Source organism: Taudactylus pleione, unplaced genomic scaffold (assembly GCF_031769625.1).
Source record: "Taudactylus pleione unplaced genomic scaffold, aTauple2 ptg000302l, whole genome shotgun sequence".
In the NCBI taxonomy this organism is placed as follows: domain Eukaryota; kingdom Metazoa; phylum Chordata; class Amphibia; order Anura; family Myobatrachidae; genus Taudactylus; species Taudactylus pleione.
In genome coordinates, this window is record NW_028284703.1 from 9352413 (window position 1) to 9372500 (window position 20088).

The 20088-nt window shown below is 42.6% G+C and overlaps 1 protein-coding gene across 3 annotated transcripts in view; it reads left to right on the top strand.

Moving 5' to 3' along the window:
• KLHL5 (kelch like family member 5) overlaps positions 1 to 20088 on the top strand; it is a 65848-nt gene that overhangs the window by 18657 nt on the left and 27103 nt on the right. The window contains exons 1-2 of one of the 3 annotated variants that reach the window (XM_088482984.1): positions 2883 to 3277; positions 15189 to 15371. In XM_088482984.1, the coding sequence (XP_088339110.1) occupies positions 2898 to 3277; positions 15189 to 15371 (563 nt within the window). In that variant the 5' untranslated portion in view covers positions 2883 to 2897. Of the gene's footprint in view, positions 1 to 2882; positions 3278 to 15188; positions 15372 to 20088 lie in introns of those variants that run through there. The other 2 variants (XM_088482985.1, XM_088482983.1) reach the window with 2 other exon arrangements.

Here is a 20088-nt window from a genome sequence, read left to right on the forward strand (position 1 = left end):
GTGCTGGTATACTGGTGCTCACTGTGCTGGTATTCTGGTGCTCACTGTGCTGGAATACTGGTGCTCACTGTGCTGGTATACTGGTGCTCACTGTGCTGGAATACTGGTGCTCACTGTGCTGGTATACTGGTGCTCACTGTGCTGGAATACTGGTGCTCACTGTGCTGGAATACTGGTGCTCACTGTGCTGGTATACTGGTGCTCACTGTGCTGGTATACTGGTGCTCACTGTGCTGGTATACTGGTGCTCACTGTGCTGGTATACTGGTGCTCACTGTGCTGGAATACTGATGCTCACTGTGCTGGTATACTGGTGCTCACTGTGCTGGTATACTGTTGCTCACTGTGCTGGAATACTGATGCTCACTGTGCTGGTATACTGGTGCTCACTGTGCTGGAATACTGGTGCTCACTGTGCTGGAATACTGGTGCTCACTGTGCTGGTATACTGGTGCTCACTGTGCTGGAATACTGGTGCTCACTGTGCTGGTATACTGGTGCTCACTGTGCTGGTATACTGGTGCTCACTGTGCTGGTATACTGGTGCTCACTGTGCTGGTATTCTGGTGCTCACTGTGCTGGAATACTGGTGCTCACTGTGCTGGAATACTGGTGCTCACTGTGCTGGTATACTGGTGCTCACTGTGCTGGAATACTGGTGCTCACTGTGCTGGAATACTGGTGCTCACTGTGCTGGTATACTGGTGCTCACTGTGCTGGTATACTGGTGCTCACTGTGCTGGAATACTGATGCTCACTGTGCTGGAATACTGATGCTCACTGTGCTGGTATATTGGTGCTCACTGTGCTGGTATACTGGTGCTCACTGTGCTGGTATACTGGTGCTCACTGTGCTGGTATACTGGTGCTCACTGTGCTGGTATACTGGTGCTCACTGTGCTGGTATACTGGTGCTCACTGTGCTGGAACACTGGTGCTCACTGTGCTGGAATACTGATGCTCACTGTGCTGGTATACTGGTGCTCACGTCCTATTGCACTTCCCATGCACTGTAATCAGGCGTAAGCAAATCCAGGCAATGGAACTCCTTAGTGTCTTCTAACTTCCTTATGGTTTACACAGTTACTCTGAGCATTAGGTAATCACTGCTGGAGTGCAGGGGATGCCTGATCAGAGCCGCCCCTGCTGACCACTAAGGGCTTGATTCTGAGTTCGATGCATCTGCAGCCGCTCTTCTGTCTGTCTGCAGCAGCCTGCTTGCTAACTTATGAGTGTCCAGCCGTCTATGCCGATTAACTGTTTGTCTTCCTACGGTTGGCTGGCCCGTCCGCCCACTCATTTTTTTATTCTTTACGCAGCCGTTATCATTAGTATCGGTATTTGGGCCAACTGCATGCTGGGTGCAAAAGATTCAGTAGGTTTCCTATCTCCGCCCGCACACTGCGAATGAGCATGGAAGTCAGCCAACACACCCACAAGATGGATCAGTTCCATGCGAGCACATGGTCACCACCCAGAATTGTCTAGTTCACGGATTGAAAGCTCCATCAACAGACAAATCAATCTGTCTGCACAATTATTAATATCCGCCTGTGTGCGGCGCGTGCACATCCTGGTATAGCCTTCTGCGGTGCTTGCACAGCTTGCAGATATCAGCATTTGATCCTGCGCACAACTCTGAATCGAGCCCTAAATCTCATGTATACTAGGACACTGTGCTTGGTGTATATGCTATGTAAATCTTTATAGGACATTGATATATATTTACCTTGAGACTTATATAAGCAAGTCAAAATCACAACATACCAGTATACCTTTTTCTGTATAGAATTAAAGGTGTTGCATGCAGTCATAGTGGTTACTCTTCTCCTATCTTGATCAAGAAGCTGATCTCTGATCTGTCTTCCAAGTAATTCCCCTTTCTCACATGAGCCAAAAACCCAGGTCAACCTGGGTACAGCATATGTATGAAAGGTCCAACCCAGGTTGACAGTCCCTGGTCGCTATCGGGGTTTTTCCCGGGACTTGCAACTCAGGTCGACAACACGGCTCTAGAATGCCGGAAGACCCGGGTCCGGTGTGAAGGGTGATGACCCGGGAATAACCCAGGTTGTCACCCATGTGTGAAAGGGGTAAGCCCGGCTTCACTGCACAGTGTCACGGGTCCAAGTTGAGATTTAAGGTCTGGTAGGGGTATAATATGTTCTTTTGCTGCATACTGGATTGCATATGTATGATTTATTGTCAGATGTACTTCCCGAACATTCACTGCCTGGAGAACTAAGTAACATATTGATCCTGTGCACAATGTTTAAATATTAATTAAGGATCCATTACACGTAAACAAGTCTGACTGACTCCAACCAGAATAACCCACGCTTGTTTTGTCATTCATTTAAATACCTTCATGCTTACATTCATACATGTAAATTTTGATAAGGAGGGTTTTTCACCGGCGTTTATGATGCTGATATAACAATTGTTGGTGCTTTTTATCTGTATTGTGGTTTAAGCTGGTTAAGTTTAAAAAAAAAAAAATTAGCCCAAAACAGCTGTGGCCTGCAAAGATGCTGCATGTGAATTGTGCTTTAATTCGTGGGTATAGAGAAGGGGGGAGGCGTTGAGCATCTGAGAGACTTTTATGAACGCTGTCAGTGTCTTTTGGAAGGAAATAGTCACAGGCATAGGAAGAATGCTGCGGAGAGTCCAGTGCTTTGTATTTCCTCATGTGTCTGTGCGAGGCATCTGCATGACTTCAGGTGATAATGATTAAATGCCAGCATTCCAAAAAAGAATATTTTCATTCTCCTCGGTTCCTATGTTCGCCTGCAGCTGGTCCCTTATTTCTAGCAGGTTGAATATGTAGATCTTGTGTGTGTGTGTGTGCAGCATTTTTTCCCCCTAGTTGCCTAGACAATCATTTTCTCTGTAAGAGAATGTCTGGTTCCCGCAAGGACTTTGATGTGAAGCAGATCCTAAAAATCAGATGGAGGTGGTTCGGACATCAGGCGGCACCTATTAGTGGGATGCATCAAGGAGACTTTCTGAATGGTGATCAGAGCCTGGTGACTGGGGACAGAAAGTTTTCAGATCCAAGTAACCTCTCGTTGCCCTTGCCGTCGCTGGTCTACAGGAGAGCTAGCAATCAGGACTTGCAAATTCTGCTCCCATGCCCCATGGCATCTGCCTCAGAGCACACTGCCCCCTCAAGCGAAGTGGCAGCAGGCGCCTGTGAATCAGGGCATTGCCTGGGCAAGACAGAAGCCGAAGATGGGGCTAGTGAGGAAGACATTGACTCGGAGAGCAGTTCTTGCAGGTTAGAATGACATTTCTGTTATTTGCTGTATACTGTCTTACACAAAAGCAGAGGATGTCTCTAAAACATGGTTTCTTTTGGCCCTGCATTGCAATTAAAGCATATATAATCTGTGTATTCACCATCACTGTCACAGTTCGGGAAGACTAATGTTTTGTTATTATAGTGTTATAACATTTTTTTGTTTGTTAGTTTTTGAAGTTTTGAATATTGTGTCAATTTTTATTTATTTATTTTTTAATTTTGTCAAATTATATTTTTTATAAATTGTAATGTTGACAATTGATTTTTTTTCCCTGGGTTTAGTAAACTGTAAGAAATGTGGCTTATGTTTTAAAAAATGAATGTGGTCATGTTTTTGGATGTTTTGAAAACCAGGCTTATATCTTGTCATTGATGGGGGGGTTGCCGTGATACCGAGTAGCTCTCTAGTACAAGTCATTGTTGTTTCATAAAACAGTTGATTGCGCTTATGGCGGTAACCTGGTAACTCCTTTAAAGGGGCGTCCTGGTACACCTTCTTGGTCCGCCCAGCACACGTTAAGGTGTACGGCCTACTTTCTGGTCCTCCGAGGCACCTCTCCAAACTAGAAGTACATCTAGGTTTCCTGGGAGGTGAAAAGATCTGATTTGTAAATCCTCATTGTGCTAAAGGCGTAAATATCACATTGAGAAGTGGGACAACACCAAAGAAGATTTTGCCCTGGACTTCAAAAAATTTTGCTCATTATAAATGAGGTTCACTTTCTTAAAGAGCCTCAGCGAGGCAACTGAATCTTTTTGAAGTGACTGCATTATGATGGATGTTTGTATGTCATGCAGAGTGCCTCCACTGAGGCACTCCTAACTGGCTTTATGGTTAAAGTGGTTTTTGGCAAAAAAAGACCGTGAAATGTAAGTCGACTGAATTGTACATTTGCGATCAGTTCATCAAGATCCATTTGAGAGTTTTCTCTGAATACTTGGCAGGGAATCGTTGGACTGTTTCTATACATGGTTTTTCTATTTCCGATAAATGCTCTGTTAATCATTTGGCACCGGTTGCATTGTTAATATTAATTATTCACTTGAAAATGTACTCTCATTACAGTGGGTCATCTCAAACCATTTTCTACCGATTTTCGTGTGGAGATAATGGTCCTATATTCTTCACTTATTAACTGTATTCTCGACTGGTATAGATTTTTCTTTAATACATTTGCCCAAAAATCCTGTAGACCTGTGCATATAATTATTTGTATTTTTCAATATACAAGTGAAATATGGAGTGGTATCTTTATTATTGTTTGGGAAATCAGTTATCATAGTGAGGGGGATAAAGTGGAGAGCGATAAAGTACCACCCAATCAGCTCCTGTCATTTTTCAATCAAAGCCTGTAAAGTGACAGAGAGGAGCTGATTGGTTGGTAGTTTATCTCTCTCTAAGGCTTAGTACATGTCCCACTAATACTGTAAAGATTTGACATAGAACAACATTTCATTATTTATTACAGATCTGACCATACAGGTGACGATGCTTCCTGTAATTTCATGAATGCGCCATCTTCTGGATGCAATCACATGAAACATCCTTGTCATGTATATGACAGAACCAGTTATGTGACATTTAAACAATGTCTGGTTGTTTTTGTGTCCTTGTTTTAAGGATTCAACCTATGATCAACTGTGATATTGTATTTTGACCACTTCTGCTTTTACTCTGAAGTAAGAGATCAGAGGTTTTTGTGGCTGAGCTTTGTGAACTTGCTGTAAAGAGGAACTACCACCCTCCTCACCCACCAGAGGAAAATAATAAAAAAAAACCTTTGTAAAACAAAACTACACATTCCCGGGTAGCCGACCCTTCAATCGACCAGGGAATTTCACGGGACTTAAGTCCCGGGAAATTACCCTGCTTATGTCTGAATGGTGCTACCCGGGAATTTACTACTCTCGGGCTGCAGCAAGCAGCTTTTACATTGATTTGGCAGTGCAGAGCGTCCTATAGGATGCTCAGCGCTGCTGTTCACCACCCCCAGCACCGAATACCGGGGACACCCGCTGGCGGGTCTCTGCCACCACCAGGGCACATTTAAATAATTTAATAATAATGAAATAAATGCCTGTAGTGATTGGTCGGCTGCCTGCTGCATGGTGATGACATCATCAGCGGCAGCCGGAGAGGGGATAGGCTAGGAAGGGCAGAGGTAATATTAAAAACTAAAAAACCCTGCTTATGTCTGAAAGGGGTCTACCTGGGAATTTCCCGGGTAGACGCTGTAGTGTGAAAGGGGGGTCTCGACCAAATACCAGGGAACTTGCACAGGAGAAATTCCCGGGTCTGAGCAGGAAATTTCCCAGGTCGTATGTCTTAAAGGGGTATAAAGTGGAATCGTAGGTAACGGTGTCCTTGTCTGCACAAGATAACTAAGATCTCTCTCTATGTAGAGTATTGCCACCATGAACCAATGTTAGCAGACCTGAGACTACAGATTCTTATAAAATTAGTGCCTATACCACTTTCAGACATACAGCAAAAACCTGGGTTTTTGGTTGTGAATGTGCATCAACCTGGGTTTTTGCTATGTGTAAACAGAAATGACCTGGGTCAAAGTCCCGGGTCCATGGCCCTGCTTTATACTAGGGTTTTTCCCAGGTGCAACCCAGATAGCCTCTAGTGTGAATGCATCCAATCCAGGTTTTTAGACCTGGGTTTTTAGAAAACCGTCTCATTGGCTGTTCCATGCACCTGCTGATGACATCAACTGCAGTCACCCAGACCACATGACTGGGGAGCAAACAAATTTAAGTGTGTATTATTTTTTGCTTAACTTTTTTATGTGAATATGTTGTATTTGTATAGACTGCAACTTTCTAGAGGCCATATTCATAATATACTTATATTGTAATATAAACATTTATTGGTTTTCAATAATAAAAAACATTGTAAATAAACAAACTTTGTGGTATTTACTCTAAAAATGCTAATGTCATTACTGTGAACAAAAAAAAATATGTATCCCCTATAAATCCACACCAAATTCCAGGGCAGACCCAGGTTTAGTGTGAACATACCCAACCCTGGAATTTCCCGGGTCTCAGGTGTAGTGTGAAAGAGGGTCTCAAGCAAAAACCCGGGTTTTTGCTGAGGTGAAAATCCTGGGTCTGAGCGGGGAAATTCCTGATTTGTATGTCTGAAAGTGGTATTAGTGGTAGAGGCCAGTATGATAGAATTAAAGCATGATTATTAGATCGGACAAGAAGGTAAATGCCATACATATATATATTTAGCATTTTTTTTTGTTCTATTAATTTTTCTGCCCCCAAACACTTCCTGCATGAGATAGCCTCCTTATAGGCACATGTAATATTTTATGGTTACATGTTGAAACAATTAAGTATTGTACAGTGCTTGCATTCTTAGGGAAATTACATTTCACATGACTCTTGCTTATTACCAGTAAATTTTCATCATCTGCGTTACAAGGTATGGAACACTAGTTCCTATGTTGTTTAATCTTGAATGTATTGTCTTGCATTTGGTACCATAATAAAATATACACCCTCATGCTCTTATTTTATTTTTCAGCATATACTGTACAGTTCAGCGAGGCATTACTATACACTGCTCTGAAATGCCTATTATATGGGTGATTCAGATAGCCACGAGATTTTAACAGAACCTCATGCACTAATACTGTAGGTGTCGGGATATTTGTCCAGGGGAATTTGGCTTGTATAGGCAGGTGCTTCTTAGAAGTGCAGGTCAAAAAACCAAGTGAGATTTCTGTACTATGATGTACAAAAAATAGGGACATCTGCAGACCGCAGAATCAGCCCCTAAGAGTGGATAAGGTTTTAATGGGTAACGCTCTTGCTTTAATGACTGAGTTATAATGTGCAGTAAATGTTTTGGAGGTGGGGGGTAATTCCAGCAAGTCCCTGTATAAGTTTTAAGAAACAAAAACAAATGTGGAATACAAATATTACTGAAATCATGATAAAGAAAGATAAAAACATGCAACATTAGCATCAGTAGGCATCTCTAGAGGGGTTGGGTATGAAATCCCGGCTTGTGGGCTGCCGCCGGTCTTAATACTGACAACGGCATCTGGGCAGCCAGAATCCCGACACCCTTAGGTAAGTGTTTTCCTAACCCCTACCCTAACCTTAACCCTCCCTCCCCGGTGCCTAATCCTAACCCCCCCCCATTTTGCCTAAGCCTAACCTCCCCCTCCCCGCACCCTAAACCTAACACTCCCTCCCCGGTGCCTAAACTTAGCCTCCTCCCTAGCGCCTAAGCCTAACCTCCCCCTCCCTGCGCCATAATCCTAACACTCCCTCCCCTGTGCCTAAACCTAACCTCCCCCTCCCTGCGCCCTAATCCTAACACTCCCTCCCCGGTGCCTAACCCTAGCCCTCCCCCTAGTGCCTAACCTCCCCCTAACACCGCGATACTTACCTTCGGGATGGCGACGGTCGGGATACTGGTGCTGGGTTCCCGACCTGTCCCCTCTAGAGCTCTCGTTTCTACACTGCTTGAGGAACAAGGGGAAGTTTGCACAATACCATTGCAAATGCCATAGTTACAGAGTAAACGGCTTTTGGCATCACTAGTACCAAAAGTAGGCATAGCTACGTAAGTGAAAATAAATATCATATCCTGTTTAACTGCAGGGGTTCTAAAGGGTAAGTCCCCTCCATAGTTTCTGTCACTCGGGTATGGGAGGGGGTAGGACTTCATTATGTAATTGTGCCTAGATGCAATTATGCCATTAAGATCTGCCCTTTCTGAACAAATTACTGCATATTTTTTACAAGGAAGTAGATTTGAATGCTCTCTCTAGGCAGGATGTACTACGCCTCACATTATGGATGCGGTATATCCTGCTACGTATTGGGTACATACCGGCTTTAATAACACTGGTATGTACCTGGAATTGCAGCGTTTCCAAAGAGACCTGTTCTTGGAATGAGGGGAGTTCCGGGTTTATGACCAAGAAGACACGACACGGGGGATGCTGGGGGGGGATCTGATTGTTCTGGCTCAGTTTGTCATTCTGGAGCTTGGCACTTAAACTCTCTGGCACACCGTCTTATGAAAGAGAGCCCCCTTGTTCTAGTAATTGCCCCTTAGTAGTTATTGTCTGGTGATCAGCAGACAATGACGCCCCTACACTACAGAAAGCATTAGGAAATCTAGAGATGGGAAGGTCATAATTCCCAGATCTTGCACATCCTGCCACCAATAAACACAGGGTTTCCCTCATTTGATGTAGCAGGTGGTTTATTTTTTCAATATTGTATAACTTATAATTTTTTTTCTACACATTTTTATTCGTTTGAAATAAATAATGATAATTTGTAAGTGCAGATATTATCATGAAATCATATGTGTCAAAATGGGCTCCTTGCTGTTTAACAGGTGGATTAAGCAATCGATATTGATGTTCGACTGTGACAAACCAAAAAAGATAGGCTCAGCAGTGATGGGGTTAAAAAAAAACAATATTCTGGCCTGTGTGAACGCATTGTGTTGTCCTGACATTCCACCCTGTAACCTTAGCAATAGGATGCATTTACAGTTTGCTATTTTTGTTATCCGTAACAGTGACTCTGGGAACAATAATGGTAACAAGGAGATTTAATTATTCACAATGCATGAGGAAGGGATTTCTTTATCACCAAATATGGTTGTCTGCAGGCTCTCTGAAGTTGTGACTGAGGACAGCTAATTTTAAACCTCTAGGAACGATTCACTACTTTTTGTTTTTGTTTTATTGTATGTGTGAGAGACAGATGGATCAGAATTGAAGCATAAAATAGGTCTTATACCCTTGTCACGGACCTGGTTCCACGATACTCCAATCTCTAACCGATGTTTGTACCTGACCCACCTGAATTGTCTAAAGAAATGATTACACTCTCCAGTATCTCTCTCACTAACTTTTAATTTGTCTATCACCACTTAGGGCCATATTCAATTAGGGAGCGAAAAGTCAGTGCTGGACTTGTCGCTCCACATCAACGGTTTTCCGGGGATAAAGTATCAGGCGCGTGCCCGCTTTATCCTCGTATTCAATTACGAAGCAGCGAAAACGGGAGCTGGCGGAAAAGTATCACAAAAAATTCGGGAATTTTCAGGAAATGTCCCTAGGTCCCTCCTAAAGACATGGGGGTTCACTATGGGTACCCCCATTTTAGCTTGCTGAAGGAAGTCAGGGATTGTAATAGCCACGGCAGGTGCATAAATGCGGCTATTGAAGAAGTGGTGAAGAATAGCACTTATGTTTTTTTGGGGGGGGGTACATGAAAATGGGTGCAAGCATATTTTAAAGTCCCTAAAATGATTTAAAAAAATTCTTCAAAAATGCGCATGCCGCTGCTCCAGCAATGAAGAAAACACCTGCCGCATATAAGGGAACCCCTCTGGATTTAATTTGGCTTTTTTTTTATAAGTGTGTTCTGTAATTTTTTTTTTTCACCCCAAATTTAAAGGTCAATTTTTGGGGTGTCCCGATTTTTTTAAGCCTGCACCCCTAAACCCCAATTCTGCACTTTTTTTCGTCAGCAAAAGGCTGGTGAAAACGTATCCCCCTTTTTTTACATTGACTTTTCGCACCGGCGAAAAGTCAGTGTAATTGAAATAGGTGAAAATGATGTCATCGGCGATAAATTATATCGATTCCGACATTTTGCTTCAAATTGAATACGGCCCTTAAGGTTGTGTCAGGAGCTACACACTACAAATCATAAGTCATAAGCGGGGGGGGAGAGTTAGGTTTAGGGAGCGTAGCGGGGTTAGGGTTACGTTTTTTTTGGGGGGGGGAGGTTAGGGTTAGGCACACCCCGGGAGGGTTAGGTTTAGGGTGTGCCAAGGGGGGGTTGGGGTTAGACACTGGGGGGGAGGTTAGGGTTAGGTATCACTAAGGGAGGGTTAGGGAGGGGAGAGGTGCAGGCATGGGGTACTTACCTGCCCTGTCAGGATCTTCTCCCTTTGGCCGGGATGCACTATGGTTACGGTGTACTTACCGCCAGTCACCGAAACCTTACTAATCCCATATGTACTAACATATGCGATTAGTATTGCAAAGGACAGCTCTTGCGATAAGAGCTGCCCTTTTGTCGAAGCAGCAGAAGCCGGGTAAGGGGGTCTCCGTGGGACCCCGCCCCCTCCGAGCCTCGGGAACTTCCTGCTGGTGACCTGTGCAGGAAGTCCCGGGCAGCTCCTCCTTCTCCTAAAATTCCATAAATTCCTTAGTATGTAGCAAAATGCATGTTATAAAACCAAATTATGAAATGAAACAAAAATAACATTTTAATATTTTTATTATCGACCTTGCAGATGGCCCAAGAAGAATGGTTTCCAAATCTGCATCTAACAATAAACCAAACAAGACAATGCTTTTATTCTTGTTTGGTGTTTTAGGTGTAGAACCATGAGAGATCTTGGCTTGTAAACTGTGGGCTAAATCCTTTTCTAATTCTGTACCTGACCTGTAGAGGGCGAATGCTATGCAAAAATTGTGTTTTTTAATTATTTAAAAATTAACAGTAATTAATTTCGATTTCACATTTTTTTTGTTGCCTCTGCCATGTTTTAATACGCTTGTCTGTAAAATTACACGATCTTGGCTTGTAAACTGTGGATTTGTATAGAAGGACACATTTTCATTTTTATATAGTAGATTAACATGCTTGGTAAATCTTGACCATCTTCCAAAATTGATGTAATACCTTTTGTAAGTTTATTCAGATGTACAAAAAAAAAATACTAAATTCACTTCACATACAATAAAAAAAATGTTACAGTTAAGGTGCCCATCCACATAGCGATATTTACAAGTGATTGCACGATAACGACGTAGTTATTGTGCAGTCGCTTGCAAATCGTGCACATTTATTTTGGAAACGACCAGCGATGCACTTGCGCTGGTCGTTTCCGACATCTATCATCGGGCAAACATGCTGGCCAACGTGACGATATCGTCAGGTTCAGCATGTTGCCAGATGATTGATGAGCCTGCACTGAACATCTCCTCGTTCAGTGTAGGCTCATCACAGACGGAGAAACGACAGCACAATTACAATGTTGTAATCGTGCTCTCGTTTCTCCGTCGGCTAGTGGATGGGCACCTTTACTCACCCTGTGCTTTACATCTCTCAACAGTAACTGCAGAGGAACATCATCAAATTACTTTTACTCAGGGTTGGGAAAAAATGTTTTTGGTTTATTTAAAAAAAAAATAATAATAATTTGTTTAAACCATTTTTTTTTTAAACCCAGTATTTTTTGCATTTATGGTTTAATGAATAAAAAAAAAAATTCAAATCTTGCTTATTATATTAATACTGTGAAACATTGCTATGTATTAGAAAGCTTGATCAACCATGTTTTAATGCTTTCTAATATTAACAATCCAAAGTTATTAGGATTTTTTATTTTCATCAAAAGAGGGTCAGACTGAAGGTGCGTACACACTAGACAATATTTTGCATGATTCACCTGATTTTGACGCATCGGGACGTCAAATCGTGTAAAATATGTCCAAATCGAGAGTGTCCACTCAGACTACAATGCCGATGTGCGTATCTGCGGGTCGTCCGTCGTATCTTCAGATCTTGCCTACAGCAGGCAAGATCTGCCAATCTCGTACACGATGCAATGAAAATCGGTAAGGATGTGCGATAGATCGTTGGTCAAATTGGACACTTTTTTAGCACCATATCGTGTCCTGAATTGCCGGGGAGAGTTTAAGGGAAATCGTTCACGATATAGCATCGTGAGCAGATCGTCTAGTGTGTAGGCACCTTAAGGGGTCAATCCTATTATGTGCAAAGGGTGCAAGTTGCTGTTGCAATGGCGTTAGAAAGCCGGCAACGGATCGGCACCCTTCGCGGCCCGCCCTGATCTCAAATTCGCTGAATTTTGCTCAGAGTCCTATGGGGCTGCGAGCAAAATTCAGCGAATCCGGGCTGCCGTAAAGTGCTGCCATTGCCGCGATGATCTCGCCGGCTAATAGGTTTGACCCCTAAGTTTTTCTTCTTTCCACTCATCTCAGCAGGACTGAAGGTTTTGAGTTGAAATAAACATGAAGGAGATTAAACCATGAGGTGTTTCTCTGTGTATTGCCTCTTTAATGTGTTGGAGTTGTTTTTACTCTTTATGATTGAGAATGTTAGTTGTGGGTTTCTCCTGTCCTATTGGATTGTTAGGGGAGGAGTTTGTGGAGTCTTAGCTGATGCTAGGCAGATTTAGTGCCTCTCTGATCTGGTTAACCCTCCCACTCTCCCTATTCATCTGTTGTGTGTGAATTTACTGTATTGATTCAGGTCACTCAAATTAAGACCACAAGCAACAAGTATGTGGAATAATACCAAGTGGATTCCCATATAATAGTAAATTCATGTGTGTGAATTTACTGTATTGATTCAGGTCACTCAAATTAAGACCACAAGCAACAAGTATGTGGAATAATACCAAGTGGATTCCCATATAATAGCCTTTTTTTTTTTCATATCTATAAGAAGTCACGGCGCCGTTGCTGGGATCACAGCATAATAAAATAAACCAGAGGTTAAAAAAATAATAATAATTTGGTTTAACAAAGGTGGTTTAAACCAGGCAAACCTGCTTTTACTGCATTAGTGAAGTGAAATGTCATTAAAACATGGGCAGAAACCCACATAAAAGAGCCTAAAGCCGCATACACACTAAACGATGTGTGTATGCGGCGATATCGTCTGCCGCGGGGGTATCGACATTGGTAAGTGTATGCACACTTACTAATGTCGGCCACGATGAACGACGGCGGGGGGGGGGGGCATGGCATCGTCCAGATTGAGCTGCATGTTCAGCTGACCGGGGATATCGTTAACGACCTGCGGGAGTGCGCGTTGTTGGTTGTTCAGTGCATACACACTGGACGATATGAACGATAACAATATCGTTCAGAAAAATCGTCTAGTGTGTATGCCCCATTAGACTGCAGTCAGTGTATTTTTTTTTTCCGTAATATTAACACTGACTGGTTTATAGAAGTTTTCTTCTGCTAATCATCTTGTGTTTTGTGTGTATGTGGTGGGGAGGGGGGTTGTTTCTTGGCAACAAGAATTCACCCCTAAGTGCATCCCTGAATAAGTAATGTTTTTACTTATACCGCTGTTTGTGTAACTATTTACTTTACTCTGTACAGTATGTATGTATGCTTTCTTTTACCTGTATCATCAGTCTATTTATTACTGTAATACAGTGCACATACATTTGTTTCACTGAATATCGAAGGCTATTGGTATCCTTTAGATTAAATGTTAGAACTGAAAAATTAAAGGGGGAATAAATCAAGTCCGAATTTACAAAAATGACCATTTTTCTGTGATTTTTACACTGGATTTAAAGTGGCGATTTTTGCGTAGGTAACCTGGTTCTGCCTGTGAAACACTGTCCGTTTTGTATAAATCTGCAAAATCTCCAAAAAAATTGCCACTTTTGTATACTGGAACCTCATTCTATTCTCCCTAAGAAGGAGAAATGCCCCGTTTAGTAGATTCTAGCTGGTTTCTGCTTGGTTTTAGCATCTATTTAGAGTTGGTCCCTGTTCTGCTCTTTGTATTTACTGTAGCTCAAGCCTTGCTGAACTCTCAGCTTAGTAGTGATAATAACTGTCTAACCAGATGCCAGGGAGTTCTGATGTCACTGTTTATCAACTGCGAGTGCTGATGTCATCACTGCAGTATTCATGTAGAAAGTGTGTGTGTGTGTGTGTGTGTGTGTGTGTGTGTGTGTGTGTGTGTGTGTGTGTGTGTGTTTTATAAGGAAAATGTGTCCCTTATTGTAAATTGTCATGTGTATTAGAAGACGCCTTGGCTACACATCCTTGTGCCTTTATGTGATAATGGAAATATCCACATCCTGTACTGTAGGGAATATATATTATCCCATATATTAACATATCTGTAGATACAGTATCTCCCCACACTTGTTATGTTTTATAGTGACATTTCAACAAACACATTGTTGGGGAGGGGGACACGGTTTTCTAGTTTTGGCTTTCCAGCTGTTTTCTCATTTTGGGCTTTTTATCCTTTTCAATACACCATACAGCATTATTAGGCACTTAAGGTCAAATACTCCACTATGCAAAAAGCACTTGGACATCTGATGGGGTTCCCTCTCCCCTCGTTCCCCTGCCTAAAATGTGCTGTCTGAGCGTCTTGTCTAATAGCTGTCAGGACTGTGGTGAGGCCTCAATGTACTAGAATTGTGACCATTTAGTCGTCAGGGGACATGTATTAAAGCTTTCTTAAAAGGATAGTTGTCCATAGCAACCGATCAGCCTCAGCTATCATTTTATAGAATATGCTCAACACCTGTCCTCTGTTAAAGATTTGATACAACTCTCCCTGAATGTCTTGGAGAAGTTCAGTCTGACTTCTGAATGCTGGGAAATGTGGACCTGCTGTAGCGTACTTCAAGTAATGGTGGGGATTACAAGGGTGTGCTACCTTTCATGGGGGAAGTAGCCGTAACTAAAGGCACCGAGACCTAGACTCAGAATAGGCTCTCTTTAGAAACCATAGGAACAGCAGATTGTCATGTGTATGGTGTTGTAATGATGGGAAGGGGGGAGAATTTGGAAAGTACACGCATTTCCATTAATTATGTATTTTCAATTCCTGTTTCATCCTGCCAATTTGGCAAATGTTTCCATATAGTGCTTATCTCTCTCTTTTTGAAGCGATATATGAAATATGAAGCCACTTCGTGGACATTCCATAGTAATAAATAAAATATGACTCTTTTAAACTACTTGTGAGTCATTCAAGCCCCCAGATCAACCAGCTAACTAAATATAACTGTATTGTAATTCCAGTTAAGACTCTCTGTTTATAAATGCAAGTTATGTTCTTTATTTCTTGTTGTTGCCTCCAGGACCTCAAACAGCAGCCAAACATTATCTTCCTGCCACACGATGGAGTCCTGTGCCCCCGATGAGTTCTTCCAGTCCCTTAATCACGCCGAGCAGACGTTCAAGAAGATGGAAAGCTACCTGCGGCACAAGCAGCTGTGTGATGTCATCCTGATCGCTGGCGATCGCAGGATTCCCGCCCATAGGTCAGTCACACTATCACACCGTCGTTTCATTGCATTGTATCACTGTTTACAAAACGAATTACCTATTTTTTTCCAAAGCGTTGCAAGCATCCGCTATACTGAATGGTCTTTATTTGTCCTCTTATTAGAATACTTGCATATTAATGGGTTGTGCAGTTTGAAATCCTGTAGACTGTAGAGGGGCATTCCTTCGGCTTCGGGACAGATTTTCATAAGTGTTTTACATCTTGTAATATAGCCAAAAAGGCATTTTTATGAGGCGATTTCCGTACTTTGCAAACGTCATATAACAAGCGTGTTAAGTTTTGTATTGTGTGTATGTGTGTTTTGTCTGTTGGGTTCTTTGTATTTTTTTTTTATACTGATACGAACTGGCTAGTTTATAGATACAGGGCTGGCTCTAGGGGTGTTCGATCAGTGCAGTCGAATAAGGGTGCCACCCATAGAGGGCGCACCTCTCCCCAACATCCCGAATTCAGTACTGTCCCGTTGTTCCACCCGTGGGCCGAAGTAGCCCGCTGGTGATGAATGTATGTATATATATGTGTGTGTGTGTGTGTGTATATATATGTTTTCCATTGGATTGATATATATATATATATATATATAAATATATCAATCCAATCGAAAACAGACAGGCACTCAGAGGCACGATTAAAGATGCTCAAAGTAGTGCATTAAACGTCTACGTTTCAGGGCACCAGCCCCTTCGTCAGGACACACTAAATAACATACAACACGAAATGAACATTTAGCAACAATAAATACCTGAGGGAAAGAAATTGCAGCAAACCAGATCCAGCCGAGTGCAGCTCTGCTTCCACGCGACACACATTCCCGGGCCCCGCCGGTAGGTGTTCCCTAGCAACCACACACAGCTTGCGGTCCAGCCAGAGAGACACGCACGTCACCACAAAGAGAGCCAACACAGCAGGCGGCCAGAAAACATGTACCAGCAGCCCATTGGATCCGCCCTCCGCGGCGAACTCAGTGCAAGTCACACTAACAGATCCCACACTATATGTGTAACCAGGCAACAGTACTCACCGCGGTCCAACATGGAAGGGTATCCCGTGTAATGCCGCATACACCAGACTGGCAGGTATAGCCACAAAGACATTAAACATATACACAGTATAATAAACTGTACACACAAAAAAGGAGTCGCACATAGATATACACATACAGTTATAACTATACCGAAACCAAAAAATAAAGAAATATATAGTTATCAAAAAACATAAATTAATATTACTATAGACAATTCCAGTTTATCTTTTCATTCAAGCCTTTAGGAGACACAGTCCAACCTAAAGATCCAACATGCTTCAAGTAGAAGAAGGGCCTTGGCACGATTACCTCCTCTCGGGGAAGCTGGAATATGATCTATGATCTTGTACTTAAGTGCTGAAAGGGGATGCCCACAAGACTTAAAGTGCTTAGCCACAGGCTGATCTATCTCTCTACCTGAAATGGCCAAATTAATCACCGACCTATGTAAGGCCATTCTTTCACGGAATTTTCGTGTGGTTTGACCTACATAATGCAGGCCACACGGGCACCAGATAATGTACACCACAAAGGAGGAGGTGCAGGTTAATACATGATGAATAGAATAAATTTTTTCTAGATAAGGGTGTTTAAAAAAACTTATCTGCAACTAGATAATGACAAGTAGTACAGTTGTGGCAGCTATAACAACCTGGAGGCTTAACATATACATTAGGAGGTATTATAATACCTCTCCCTGTGATGTCAGTAATCATCAGGCGATCCTTTAGATTCCGCCCTCTGCGAAAAGCCGCAACAGGTCGCAAATTATTGAAAACTGGAAGGTCAGGGTCAGATCTCACAATGGGCCATAATGCCTTGGTCGCATGTCTGATGACAGGACTGGCGACCGTAAAGTTGCTGGACCAAGGGATAATATTATCATGGTCCCAACTTTTAGATTGTAACAATTGAGATCGTGACATCATCATAACCTTATTTTTCTGCTCTAGTAGATCGTGAAGTACATAACCTCTATCCACAAATTTTTCAATTAATTCATCTAAACGGGCAGGGATCTTAGTACTATCGCTGATGATACGCGCTATTCTCATCATTTGAGAAAGCAGTAGACCTTTTTTAAGAGCAGGGGGATGGTGGCTACTATGCATAAGGAAAGAATTCTTCTCAACATCTTTGCAGAACACATCAGTCATAATGGCACCATTTTCAAAATAGATATGCACGTCTAGAAAAGATATAGATTCATTACTAAATGCATACGTAAACTTAATAGTAGATTTAAGAGCATTAATTTCTGCAATAAGAGACTCAAATCTTTCCAAGCCCCCAGTCCACAACAAAAATACATTGTCTATGTATCTAGTATACAAATAAATGTATTGTTTAACCTCCGGACGATTCAAAAATATGATATCTTCTTGTTCGAACATATAAATGTTCGCATATGACGGTGCCACTGCTGACCCCATAGCGCAGCCGCGCAATTGGAGAAAGTAGCGACCGTCATATAGAAAGTAGTTTCTAGATAACGCAAGTTCAATGAGAGACATAAAAAGATCAATGTCAAAAGTCATACGATCCGAGTGTTTAGTCAAAAAAGTCCTCATTGCCGCCAAACCCCCAGAGTGGGGAATTGAGGTGTACAAGCTGCAAACATCCAAGCAGCATAAAAGAGTCCCATCCGGCACATCTTTAAGGTCCATCAGAAGTTTAAGGAAACTAGTAGTATCCTTCAGAAACGATGTCTGTAATGGTAGTAACATGAAGTCAAGAAATTGAGCAACGGGCTGATATAGTGATTCACAGGTCTCCCGGGTGGCTTAGTATTATCCTTATGTAGCTTCGGCAGTGTGTATAACACGGGTACCTTCGGATAGTTACTGAATAGCCTAACGGCTAATTTAGATGGTATTTTATTATCCGCCACAGCTGTATCAAGAATATTCTAATTGATTTTGTTTGGTGGGATCAGATCGTAATGCCTTATATACTTCTGAATCCGCTAGTTGCCTCTCAATTTCAAGATGGTAGTCCTGTATATCTTGAATAACAATGGCCCCGCCTTTGTCGGCGGGCCTAATAATAATATCATGATATGAACCCAACTGTTGTAATGCTAGTGATTCTGCTCTTGAGAGATTCTTTTGGACCTTACCAGGTGCAGCAATAAATCTAGTGACAGCGTTATCTAGCAGTCTACTAAAGGTCCTAAGAGTGGAGTTAGTAGAGATAGGGTCAAAAGTAGACCCTGAACCCTGTTTAAGGAAAAGATCTATCATAGTTAAATCGGGCACTACAGGTTTATGTTGAAAGTGCTCCTTCAGACGTAGATTCCTAGAAAATCGATGCTGATCTCTTTTCCATGTAAAGTCATCATGAAAATTAGTGGGTACAAATGAAAGTCCTTTATTAAGGACCTGCAACTCTACCTCACTAAGGACCCTTTTGGAAAGGTTAACAATCACTGCTTCTTTCTGGAGGGATTTTTTCTGTTGCCCCCTCTGGTTTTGCTTGCCCCTATGGGTGGCCGTTCTTCTAAACCACTGCTGATCTGTGGGGGATTCTGGCCTAAAGGGGCACTTAATATAGGGGTAGCATCATTGGATTCAGACATCAAGAATTCGCTATCACTATTGCTCGTAGCTGTATGGTCACGATCTCGATTCTTTGGATTCCTAGGTTGCCAAGGTCTCCTTTTAAGCATTTGGAAATGACCTCGGTTTGGTATACTTTCACCTGCCAACCATCTGTATACACGATTTTCCTCGTAGTCAAGCTCCACAGTATATTTCTTATTCTTCTTAAATCGAATGAGATCATTTCTATATTTGTCACACTATTGTTGTAATTTAATCACCAGATGCTTATTTACTTCATCCACCAGTATTAGCTTGTGATCCCTTTCAAAAGATGTAATTTTGCTTCTACTTTTAGTTAATTCATGACTGGCTTCATCGATAACAAGGACTATTAAGTCAAAGGCACATTGGTTGAGAATGCCTACCCACTTCCTCACAAAATCGGGATTATGGGCCTGATTCAGACCCACTCGCGAGTGGCAGTCCGCTCGCAAGTGGGTCAATGTTATGGACTGAGCATGCGCACGACGGAGGGAGCTCCGTCGTGCGCATGCGCCAGACGCGACGAGCGAAGGAAAGTCCTTCGCTCGTTGTGTCCGATCAAAGGGGGCGTGCTGTCAATGTTGATTGACAGCACGCCCCCTTTGGTGGGCGTGCCGGGGGCGTGCCTCCCTGACGGGGGTGTTCCCACGGGAACGCCTCCCGTCAGAAGCCGGCCCACTGACATCACTAGTGATGTCAGTGGGAGTGATTTTGGCTCTGATAGAGCCAAAATCACTCCGGAGCTTGCGGTTGAAAACCTCAACCACAGGCTCCGGCTCGCAAATTCGATGGTCGCGATGGTCTCGACCATCGCGACCATCACAATGCACGCTCGTATAGCCTGTGGGTGGTGACCCACAGCTATACGAGCGTCCAGGAGGACGCTCCATGAAAATGTAGCCCGGCCCTCATTCAGAGCGTGCGCTCTGCTCAGAGCGTACGGCTCTGAATGAGGGCCTATGTCTTCCAATAGTTGGCACATTTTTAATCCTGAAACCGCGTGGAATCTTCCTTTCGCGGACATAATCTGATAGAAAAATTCCATGCAATAGATAATCGGTCTCGCGACGCTTAAGCTTGAA